The sequence below is a fragment of the Pristis pectinata genome, chromosome 8 (genome assembly GCF_009764475.1).
Source record: "Pristis pectinata isolate sPriPec2 chromosome 8, sPriPec2.1.pri, whole genome shotgun sequence".
Lineage (NCBI taxonomy): Eukaryota > Metazoa > Chordata > Chondrichthyes > Rhinopristiformes > Pristidae > Pristis > Pristis pectinata.
In genome coordinates, this window is record NC_067412.1 from 84,859,588 (window position 1) to 84,872,597 (window position 13,010).

Genomic DNA, 13,010 nt, shown 5'->3' on the forward strand with positions numbered 1-13,010 from the left:
AGGCGCATGCATCAAGAAACGTGAGTTGAACGAAAATAAATTTTATGTTGATTCACACAAATTTTATTCCATACCTCAGATTTTTGGGTAGTGATCTGTGAATTCTGTAAGGGAGAATTTTCGTAACTTGAGTGGCCATAACTGAATAATCTAATAAAAAATAATACACATGTATTTAAATTTCCCAGCTGAGGAGGTGCGAATTTGAACTCCCAAAAGACCAACACTTGGGATCTAAGTTGAGTAACTTTAGAAGGTAATATTCTAGAAAATGGAGCACACAGAACCCAATTTCCACATGCAAATCGTGCGTAAAAACAAAACCATTTTAGCATGTTTTTAGATGGGAGTCCCACAAATGGAGAATTGGACGAGGCACTTCTGGGAATTATTAGCTTTCCACATGTGATGATGTCACAGCACTCATCCCTGCCTGACTCACAGAAATTGGAGAAATAATGTGCAATCCACAACCTTCATTGTAAACTAACAGTTAAATAAGAAGTGAACCCTGCAGCAGGTCAGCTAGGATTTTTCATTGCTGCACTTATTCATTGCATGATATGTTATTCATTACAGTGCTTATTACAGAATTTCAAAATTATGCACAGCAGAGATATGCTGCAATCTCTGGCTGAACTACAAGTCCATGCCTTGCAGTGATGTGGGGCCACTCATGACATGGCATTCATTTGATGATGACGGTCACGTGGCGTGAGGAGTGGAGTGGGTGTGGCCATATACACAAGTGTCATATGTGCCTCCTCTCCTGTGCTTTCTTAGAACCCACGACATTCTTTGCTGCTTTACTGTGGCTGTGCTGGAGAGAGGTCTTTGAGGCTCTGACAGCCTCCCCATGCATCACAGTGGCTAAGATACAGAGCTGCAAGCTCAGAAGACAGCTGCTATCAGCAACTGTACGGATTCCTTGTTAAAACAGGAATCAGCGTGAAAGCTACCCTAACAAATTTCTAAAGCAAAATGTGATTTTCTTTTGGAGGCCCCCTGATTGGGTATTGGTGCTGAACAAAGCGCCCATTTAGTACACCAAATAAGAGTGAAATTCATTTATTAGGCATAAGTACCTTTTGAAGATCACACATTAAGTCCTTTTAAAAATCTTAAAATATTAGTTCATAAACTACTGATACTGAATTAGGTAAATGTTTACATAGCTTTTGCATTTCATTGTTCTTTGAGGAAGCTAAGAACTAAGAACTTTCAATTGTGTTAGGTTTTAGTGAAAAGGTAATTGCAGCCAAGATTGAAATCTCCATTAATGTGTCAAGTAATTTTCATTTTCACTGAAGGTCAGTTTGCTAATTGTGGTCCCAGTAGATTTTGAATTGGCAAACAGCACTTTGTAATTGGGCATACATTAATGGATGCTTTGCTATTCCCATATCGGCAACTACATTGTTGCCAGCAGAAACGAGTGTCTGATTCATATGTGTTTTGTACTGCAGAAGAGTGAAGGTGAGCCCAAGGACAGTCATTTGAATGGTCTCCGTAATCTTTTGAGATTTACTTTTTGTTTCTGAGTCACTGTCATGGTCAAGTGCAATAGATGTATTTTAAAGTGCTGTTGGCCAGGACGGAAAGCAAGTGAGTCAAAACACTTCCACTCACAGAAGCACTTTGTTAGACTTTGACCTGAAATGTTAATTCTGTTTCCCTTTCCATAGATGCTGCCTGATCTGCTGAGTGTTTCTAGCAGTTTTGTTTTTATTTCAGGTTTCCAGCATCTGCAATCTTTTAGATCTTTTACTTTATTCACCAATATTTTGCCACAGAAATAGGCAATGTCTTATTTGAAGATGAATGGTGCTTTAGCACTTAATCTGTTCACCATTTCAATAATGATGAAGCCCTACATCTACCAACACTCTTTCAATGTCTATCAGAAAGAGGAAAGAAAATACTGAATACTACTTCTGCTGCTACTCCACAACTAGGTGGACGTTGACCAAATATATGAGATGCAAGAAGAAACATGGAGTGTAGTACCACAAAATTGGCAAGTCTCAAAGGGAAATAGAGATAATCTTGTGTTTAATAGCATGTTGATGAAAGTTTAAAAGTTGAAATTTTTTTTTCAGTGTTAGTGTGACTTAGTTGACAGTGGTCTTTCTTGTAGAACAGAATATTGTGAATTCCAGCTAACCCAAGTCATGATAGAATAAGGCTTATATTTCAGCAGTAAGAACACTCCAAATGTAATCCATTTTCTGGTAAAGTACTATGTAATATCCTTATTCAATGTAAACACAGGTTCTACTGTACACAGGTTCTACAGCACAGTATGGGCCCTTTGGCCCACGATGTTGCACTGACCTACATAAACACCTACTCCCTGATCAATCTAACCCTTTCCTCCTACACAGCCCATAACCCTCCATTTTGCTTACTTCCTTGTGCCTTTCCAAGAGTTTTTTAAATGTCCCTATTGTATCAGCCTTTACCACCACCCCGGCAGTGCATTCCAGGCACAAGTAGGTGTGCTGCACTGTTGATGGTACGGTTTGGAAGGAGCCATTAAGCTGCAGTCAGTTCAGGTGGATAGAAAAGATCCTAAGATTCACAGTGGAGGAACAGCAGGATGTTCTTGCAGCCAACAATCAGCACTGCACCAAAATCCTCTTTAAAGCAGGTTAACCTGTCATCTTCATTGCATTTGCATTTGTTAGGATGTTGCTGTGTGCAATCAGCACCTGCCTATGCTTAAAAAAAAGACTCAAACTCTTTTTAAAGTCCTATGAGTATAGTGAAACATTCTTTAAATGTTCTGTCTCTCTTTCTCACCTTTATTGTCCTCTTGTAAATCCCTAGTGTTTTCATATTCTGCATCGCTGAGTACAAACTGTTTCTTTTTGTATAAACATTGCCTTGAATGAGGGAAAGGAAGCAATTATGTAGATTGTTAATACATTGGAAATGTTTCTTGCAATTGGACTTTGATGGAATGAATTTGCAACTTACTTTTAGAAGAAAAGATATATTCTTCTCATTGTCACCACTGTAGCATATTTTCAGCAGAGTTTTGGAAAACCATTGTATGGCTGGATTATTCTCCAGTGGCACAAATTTGGCATGTGTGTTTTCTAATCAATGTTACTTGATGAAGCACAATTTGACAGCTGTTCTGCTGTTGAAAACACCTTGACAAGTAAGATGGATGCACTGCAACCACCTGGATAGTGCATTGGGATCCACAGAATTACAATAAGAACCATATTACTTGGGCCTATATCAAAGTATGGCTGTAAACTCTTTCCATTTAACCTTTTAGTATTAGAATTTGCTGCAGGTTTTGCTGGAGACTATTTGGACAGGATTATGACCCAAGATACAGGGCCTAAGAATTGAATGGCACCTTCTTAGACAGAGCTGTGTGAAGTTTTGGGAAACAGCTATCACATATTACTTAGAGGGTAATTGGACTTTGGTTCTATCAACATTATGCATATCAATGTTGCAGTGCAGCCAATTTGCCAGTGAAATAAAATGTTCCCTCACTACTATATAATGCTTCTCTCACTCTTCACTGAGAATGAATTTCTTGACTCATGATTGATTTATCATTGGAAATAATTGCGTTGCATACGAAAATTCCCAGGAAATTGAGTTTCTGTAGAACCAACATATAAAGTGTTAGGGAGATACAGTAAGTGCAGCACTCTGTTATATTACTAGTTAGGAATGCAGTAATAATTTGTGATTTAAAACAAATTTAATGCCTTCATTTAAGAGGTATAACATTGTATCAAATTCTAAACCAACAGTGAACTGATTTCGAGAATTATATCAAATAAAGTAGTCAAAAACCTCTGAGAGATGACATTCAGCTTCTGTGGGGTAGAAATCAGGGACTGTCCTTGAGGAACAGTGTCTTGTCTTCTAGGCACGTTGTAGCCTTCTGTACTCAATATTGAATCTCACAAATTCAGATAACCAGTCCCTCCTGTTTGTTCAGAACTGATCAGTTCTCAGAGTCATAGAGCAGTACTGCACAGAAACGGGCCCTTCAGCCCAACTCATCCATGATGCCTATCCACACTAATCCCATTTGCCTTCATTAGACCTGTATCCTCTACTCCTTTTCTATCCAAGTACCTTTTAAATTGTACTTGCCTCTACTACTTCCTCTGGCAACTCGTTCCATATACCCACCACCCTCTCTGTGGAAAAACTTACCCCTCAGATCTCCCCTCTCACCTTAAACCTATGCTCTCTAGTTTTAGAATCTGCAACTACCCTAGGATAAAAGCTCTGATTATCTACCTCATAATTTTATAAACCTCAATAAGATCACCTCTCCGCCTCCTCCATTCCAGTGACCCAGCCCCTCAGTGTCTAGTATCCATTCTCTTCTTAGCAGTAAAGTCTTTCATTCCTGCCAACATCCTGGTGAATCTCTCCTGCACTTGTTCCAGTGCTACCACATCCTTCCTGTAGTGTGGCGACCAGAACTGTACACAATACTCCAAGTGTGGCCCGACCAAAGATTTGTACAGATGCAACATGACATTCCAACTCTTGTACTTCAATGCCATGACCAACGAAGGCAAGCATGCCAAATGCCTTCTTCACTACTCTATCCACCAGGGAGCTATGAACTTGCATCCCAAGGTCCCTCTGCACATCAATGCTCCTGAGATCCCTGCCATTTACTGTATAGATCCTGTTAGTATTTGAAGTCCCAAAATATATTACCTCACACTTGTCTGGATTAAGTTCCATCAGCCACCTCTCCACCCAAATTTCCAACTGGTCTATATTACCTCTGTATCCTTTCACATCCTTCTTCACTATCTATGATGTGAGATCATTAACCTGCAACACAGCTTCTCACTCTCGCTCTCTCTCTTGCTCTCCACAGATGCTGCCTGATCTGCCTCCAGCACTCTCTTCTGATTTCCAACAACTGCTGTGTTCTGTATCTCTCGGCTCCCACATGTTTTATTTTCTCTCCCTCCATTTTCTCCATCGATTCATTTTCCTCCATCGATGCTTCTTACAGATCAGCTATGATTAGCAAGCATTTATTTTCCTCTCTTAATGACACTGAAAGAGATTGTGTCACTTAGACAACCTTGCTCTCCATCCTATCACAGACATTCCTGTGTTCTTTGTAGCCCTTCCTATTTCTGCAAATGAAAATGTTTGCTCACTTCTCCATTTCAATTGGTAACATAACTCATGTTACACAGGACCCAGCCCCTCAATGTCTTGTAGTGGCAGTACATTAGATCGCACACGGCCTTTGCGTTGGCTACATCAAGCTTTAGTGCATCGCATACTCCTGCAGCCTGGAATATGCCAGAAGGCAGCATGACCTTATGGGTGTCTCATTGTACTGGAAGACCAACACATTTCGGATAGACTGAGTGCATCTTTCATGAAGTTGATGATCTTCCAGCAGCACTTGATATTTGTCTCAGTATGTGTCCCTGGGAATAGCCAGTGAGTCCTGTGTTATGCAGCTGCTCAGGATGAACCTTGACAAGGACCCTTGCATCCTTTTTCAGATCCTCGCAAATTCACAGTCCACAAAAAGGTGAACGATCATCTCATCCTCATCGCAGCTGCCTCGAGGGCAACATGTGTTGTGGGTGAGACGCCAACTGTACGGGAAGGATCTGACTGGCCCCTCTCATCACCAGCCAAGAGAGGTCTTGGTACTTATTGGTGACTCCTGGTGATGGGGCATTCTGTTAAGTCTGCTTGGGAAATCATCCACATTTTTTGGTATTTCAGAAATAAACTTTATTCATAGAAAGTATTTACAAGAAATACAAAAATAGTGCATGGCTTTTTCTACATTCAGTGTTGTTCAGTCTATATATTTGTTTATTATTAGGGCTATACATTTGTAGTATTAACACATGCTATGCACAAGACACCAATGCCACTCGTGGCCACCTTTGGATGATACAAACTTAAAGTGCTTTGAGAGGATTTTACCATGGCTTAGCCCCTCAATGTTTAGTGGCAGAAGGATCCAATACTGCAGTCCTTGCCCACAAAGCTTTTGCATTGGCTGCACCAAGCTTCAGTGCATCCCTCAGCACGTAATCCTGTAGCCTGGAATGTGTCAGTCAGCAGCGTTCTCTCACATTTTTATGAATAAAGTTTATTTTTGAAGTACAAATGCCTCATCATTGCACTGGAAGATGAACAAGTTTTGGGTTGACCAAAGTGCACCTTTTACCGAGTTGATGATCTTCCAGCATGATGTTTGTCTTGTCTGCATCCCTGGGAACAGCCCACAAATCAGGGAGTATTCCGTTATGCTGCTGCACGAAATGAACCTCAACGCAGGCCCTTACATCCTTTTCCAGACCTTCTTTGCAAATCCGCAGCCCACAAGGACGTGGACGGTCATCTCATCCTCATCGCAGCTACCACGAGGGTAGTGTGCATAGAGAGTCCTACTTATTGGGCTGAATATTCATGATCCACATTTTGACGTGTAGTGTCATTTACTCCAGCACCCACAAGTGTTTGTACAACCACATTTATACCATGATGACTTGTCCCTTTGTGTTTCCAGTTGCACATACTGAGATTTTCGTAGTGAATAAAGTCACCAGTTCATTCTCCTGCAGTTACCTCATCTGCTGGATAATTTGAAATGCAAATTAACTCCCTGCTAAAGGTTTTCATTTATGTAGTGCTGCACTGCAGAATTTAATTGCATTAATTTGGCTCCATCTTTGTGCCACATTCTTCTTATTTGCATAAAATTAATGTAGATTTTTGTTTAGGGTATAATTTGACAGGCAACTTTTAATTAATTTACATATATTGAGGATCTCTGTAGCTTTCTGCAGTCAGTGTGACTTGTGGTTCATTTTTGTTTTGTCTGGATTATATTTCTTTATATTCCTCCAGATTTAGTCAATGAAATAATGGCATACAATCAGTCTTATTTTAGTTTCTGTTACTGACATACAGGCTGAACACTGTTGAGAAATAATTATCCAAATTCATGCATCCAATCTTTATAAGAATATAAGAACGTAAGGATGTAGGAGTGGAGTAGGCTACTTGGCCCCTCTAGCCTGCTCCACCATTCAATATGATCATGGTTGATCTGCCACATCTAATTTTTTTTCCATTGAATGGAACAATTAAATGGAAATATTTGATTGACAGGAAGGCAGATTGTATTGAGACCACAGCCTGTTTCTTTGCTCAACACAATTCTCATTTTTCCCCTAATGCCCTCAATACTAATCAACAAGCTTCAAAACCTGGGTTTCTGTACCTCCCTCTGCAACTAGATCCTCGCCTTCCTTACTGGGAGACCACAGTCAGTGCGGCTCAGTAGTAACCTCTCCTCCTTGCTGACAGTCAACACAGATGCACCCCAAGGATATGTGCTTAGCCCACTGCTCTACTCTCTCTACACTCATGACTGTGTGGCTAGGCACAGCTCAAACACCATCTACAAATATACCGATGACCCCACTGTTGTTGGCAGAATCTCAGATGGCGATGACGAGGTGCACAGGAGTGAGATAGATTGGCTGGTTGAGTGGTGTTGCAACAATAAACCTCACACTTAACACCACCAAGACCAAGGAATTAGTTGTGGACTTCAGGAAAGGGAAGTCGGGAGAATACACACCAGTCCTCATTGAGGGATCAGTGGTGGAAAGGGTGAGCAGCTTCAAGTTCCTGGGCGTCAACATCTCCGAGGATCTATATTGGACCCAACACTTTAATGCAATCATGAAGAAGGCATGCCAGTGGCTCTACTTCATTAGGAGTTTGAGGAGATTTGATATGTCATCAAAGACTTGCAAATTTCTGTAGATGTACAGTGGAGAGCATTCTGACTGGTTGCATCACTGTCTAGTATGGAGGCTCCAATGCTCAGGATTGAAAGACGCTGCAGAGGGTTGTAGACTCAGCCAGCTCCATCACGGGCACAACCCTCCCCACTATTGAGGACATCTTCAAGAGACGGTGCCTCAAGAAGGGCATACATCATTAAGGATCCTTACCATCTGGGACATGCCCTCTTCTCGTTACTACCACTGGGGAGAAGGTACAGGAGCCTGAAGACCCATACTCAATGTTTCAGGAACAGCTTCTTCCCCTCCACCATCAGATTTTTGAATTGTCCATGAACCCATGAACACTACCTCATTATTCCTCTCTTGCACTATTTACTTATTTTTTATAACTTATCATAATTTTTATGTCTTGCACTGTACTGCTGCCACAAAACAACAAATTTCATGACATATGTCAGTGATAATAAATCTGATTCTAGTGCTTTCTAGAACTCTGCTAATAGTATAGTGCAGGAGAAAGTCACGTCTGTTTTTCTTCATAATCCAAAACATAATGGAGATGAGTGAATATTTAGAAATTCATTCTATCTGGTTCTGCCTTTTTTTTAGTAGCACCTTGATGTTCATGATGTGGTCTTGCATCATGAGCATATTGGACAAGTTTTATGGAAGGACTGAGGACGATGGGATGATTGATATTTCCTCTCCTTGCTCTTCTGCGATAGTACACTAATAGATCGTTGTTTGCTTTTTACAGGTGTCATGTCTGCAGGACTTTTTTGGTGATGATGATGTGTTCATTGCTTGCGGTCCAGAAAAGTTTCGATATGCCCAGGATGACTTTTCACTGGATGAAAATGGTAAGCGCTATAAGGATTAAGACTGTGAGTAATTTACAAACCAATACTGATCCTTTTGGCCCCAAGACTTTATGTTTGGAACCATCCCCACCAGATCATTTAAGTGAAATGTTTCATCAGGTAAAACCAAAAATGAAATGAATTCCTACAGGTATTGGATTTCAACATTCTATGGAAGAGTTTATTAAGCCTTGCATTAGTTGGGTATTTTGGCTGTAAGACATTGCATGTACAAAGACATACACTCAGGGAGAGCAGACAGTAGATGTGTCATTCTCAACCATGTCATAATTTGTAAGAAAATAAATGTTTTCTAACTTTGAAAGGACTTTTAAATTGGTTGGAAACATCCTCTTATTTATCAGATGGTCATGAATTAAACACATACAATGTGAGTTGGAGAATGGTATCCCTCCCCAAGCAATTCTCTCTCTCTCTCTCGTGCAAAAAAGCAAAAAAACTGCTGTTGCTGGAAATCAGAAATAAAACAGAAATTGCTAAAAGTCCTCAGTGGGTCAGGCAGCACTTGAAGAGAGAGAAACAGAGCTAATGTTTTAGGTAGAACTAATGTTTAGTCAGAACTAAGGCAAGTTAGAAATCAAACACGTTTTGTTGCAGAGAAGGACAAATGATGGAGAGAACAAAGGGATTTATCTGTGTCGAGCAAGAGAGACTGATGCAAACGTTCAATGGAGAATGAAGGAGAGAGAAAAAACTTGTGCTGAAACTGTGAAATATAATTGCTGGAAATCTGAAATAAAAGAGAATGCTGGAAATACTCAGCATCTGTGGAGAAAGAAACTTTCAGTTAACATTATAAGTTGATGAACTTTCACCAGAAGTAGCCAGTTCTGACACAACAGCAAAAGGCTGCATGTATGAAATTATTGAATCTGATGTTGAGTGCTGGAGCAGAACACGAGAGATGAGGTGCCTGGTCCGGGGATGAGATGCTGTTATTTCTCGAGCTTTTGTTGGAACACCATAGGAAACCAAGTTCAGAGAGGTCAGGGAGGAATTGGGATGGAGAATTAAAGTGACAGGTAATTGGAAAATCAGGGTTATCCTTGGTGGACTGATGGAAGAATTCTGTAAAGCAGTCACTCAATCAGCACATGGTTTCTCCATTGTTGGCAAGGCCACATCATGAGCATTAAATGCAGTACACAAGTTGGAAAGAATGCAGGTGGATCACTGCTTTGCCTGGAAGCAGTATTTGGTGGTTGGATGGTTGGAAGGGAAGAGGTTGCAGTTTTATGGGAAGGTGCTGTGAGAAGGGAAGCAGGCGCCTGAGGAGGGGGAAAAGTGAACCAAAGAGTCATGGAGGAAAAGGTCCCTTCAGCATGCAGAAAAGGGAAGGGGAGAGGAAGATGAGTCTGGTGTGGCATCATGCTGAAGGTGGCAGAAATTACCGGGGATGATCTGCTGAATGTGAAAGCTGGTGGAGAGGAAGGCAAGGACAAGGGGAACCCTAACCTTCTCATGGGTAGGAGGGTGAAAGCAGAGGTGTGGGAAATGGAAGGGTCACAATTGAGAGTGCTACCAACTCTGGTGGAAGGGAAGCAAGAGCGAGAAGGAAGACATCTCAGAAACACTGGTGTGTCAGTATCTTTTATCTCACGCTTGCACTATTGTACATTTTTTCTGTCTCTTTTATCCTCATTCATCCCCCATTTACATCTCCCAACAATAGTGATTAAACTTTCACCACACACCCTATGCTGGCACCATTTGTGTCACTCAGTTTCTCAAAGTTGCTACCTATCACTGACATCCTGTTGTTCTCTCTCTCCCTCCCCTTTCTCTAGGGCTGTAAACATGTTAGATCTTTAATGGTTCTAGGTATTGATGAAAGGTCGTGAACTTGAAATGTTAAGTCAGTTTTCCTTCCCACAGATGCTGCCTGACCTGATGAGTATTTCCAACATTTTCCGCTTTTTATTTCTCTTTCTAGACCATTTTGTCTATGATCATTAATGAAAACTTGACTCTTTATCCCTTCTTTCAATGAAAATTCATCAAGTAACTAGGATAAGCCAGTCAGAAGCTTAAAAATTCATGCTGTCATATCTCCTGATGGGAATACTGTGCTTTCACTGATATCCGCAGTCATTTCTGCCTTCACACGTTAAAGTGCCTCAAGTCCTTGTTTGATTATTTGGTCAACGTTTTGATGACCAAGGTAATACAGACCAACTTGCTTGAAGCCTGGAAAATGGATGCCTGCCTCAACACTGAGTCTTTCAGCGTCGAGTCCACATCCGATCCAGTAAGTATAATTTCTTAAGTGATTGATAATTTCTGTGGATTTAATGTCAATCTTTGGTTGCAGTTCTTTGAAATTCTGAGCAAGGTCAGTTGGCTCTGTCTTCTCCCCATTCCTCCTTGCTGCCATTTTCTTTCTTGGATTACCATGAAATCCTGCATAGTCCATTAGTTTTACTATAATTTTATCATTTCAGGTTTTCTTGGCATATGCATTTGATATTTTACATCCTAAGCAGGATTTAAGGCTGTTATTCATGGTTTATTTCCTTCATTTGCCATTCACCTGAAACATTAACACAGATGTTATTTTAGGAAAGAGTTGTGGTTTTTGGTCTTCTAATGTTGGCCATAATTAGCCAAATAGTCAGGATAGATATCTGGAATTCCCCAGTGTTAGTCCTAATTTGGTGGCCAAGAGTTTCCACATCTACAGTTTGGTCAATTTACCTTTTAGCACTGCTTAGAACTAAAACTTAATTAAGCTCAAACTTAAGTGCCAATACAAACACAGGCCAAAGATACTGAAGCCAAATGCTGGATGGAGAAGTGGCCTTATTACATTTCCTCAGAAGTATCAACACCTTCTTCACTAGTCAAAGGGGAAGATGCTTACTAAAGTCATTTTCAAGGATTTCCTATGAAAATTCCTCATTTATTTAGATCTTACTTCAACATAAGGCTGACTTAGCTACATGAGCTACTACAGCAACACATTCAACAGTGAAACTACATTAGTAAAGTTTCATTCAAAATCTGACTACTTTTTGCTCTTAGTATCTGTACTATTTATTGAAAACTGTCTGAGCTATTTTTATACATATTGACATCTCTTCCTTTAATGTACACATTATTAAGAGTACTTAACTGCTAATGCATGCTGCCCAAGCTTATACCTATTCAGGCATTTGACTTCCATGAATTGTATTACTGCATTAGTGGAGGCAACTCAAATGGCAATGATGCAGTGGGCCAGATCCCACTGATGGCGAGTGGGCGGATCCATAAACAACAGTCAACTAGTTTTATGGCGGACATCATCGTGGTCTAGGATACTGTGCCTATGGAGTGCAGTGTGGTAATGCAGAAGGTATATCCTGACCTCTTGCTTTTTTCCTGGACTTAACATGGAGGGGCCTGGTATTCTTCAAAATTGGCTTGTCAACCCATTACTAGCTTAGAGCTGGTAAGCCTGGTGTAGCCCCATTAACAAAACTTAAACCTTAAATTTAATTAATATTAATGTTTTAATTAATTTACTTGTTTTAAAAAATCCTGAATAATTTTTAAAGTTTAATGTATCTACACTTTTCCTCAATGCCTCTGATCACCAGAGACACTGAGAAACAATGAAAAGAAACCTATGACAGCATAAGTTCTCAGAAGACCATCAGGGTGGTCCATGGGCAAGGACTTACTTTCCACTGCTTGTGACCAAGTCACCAGTCATAGCCTTCTAAACCTCATGGAACATCCAACACAGTAACACCAGCAAGACCCTAGGAGCCGTACAGGTTCAACGGATTAGTACAGCTGATGGAGGGCAGGGCAACTATGAGGGTCAAGCCAGGTCAAGCTCAGCTGCATTTTTTTCACAGGTTAAGTGGAAGGTAGGTAGGTTCTGATCAGCAGGTAATGAAGTCAAGGTCTTTCAGAAGACTAGGCTGAAATCTTCCCACCTGCTCAATGTTCTCTCCACATCATGTTCATATGTGGTCCAGCGTATTTTGTTTTCAGAATGTGTTTTGTTCATTGACACCCTATTGTTTTCTTTAACAGTTAACATCTTCGTTTCTCGAGAGCTCATTGCTCCCTGAAATCCTTCTCCTCCTGTTTCATTTAGGAAGAAAGCCATTCCACCGTGCACACAAGCAGGGTTCCATGAGTAAGGAAAGGGACAACAGAGGCCATGTCCAGAACAAGTGAGCCTTCCATCCATCTACCTCTTCCTGCAACCCACAACAGCTCATTTTTCCAATTTTTATCTTTAATTTGGAACTCCAGTGGAGAATTCCCTCACTTTTATGAACACTTTTAACTTTTCAGTTGCCTATTAATAGCTCATCTTAAATAAATGTTA

At 40.5% G+C, this 13,010-nt stretch overlaps 1 protein-coding gene across 4 annotated transcripts in view; it reads left to right on the top strand.

The window, feature by feature from the left end:
• LOC127573092 (neuronal migration protein doublecortin-like) overlaps positions 1 to 13,010 on the top strand; it is a 247,615-nt gene that overhangs the window by 203,942 nt on the left and 30,663 nt on the right. For all 4 annotated transcript variants that reach the window (XM_052020949.1, XM_052020952.1, XM_052020951.1 and 1 more), the window contains one exon: positions 8,563 to 8,665. In XM_052020949.1, the coding sequence (XP_051876909.1) occupies positions 8,563 to 8,665 (103 nt within the window). The remainder of the gene's footprint in view (positions 1 to 8,562; positions 8,666 to 13,010) is intronic.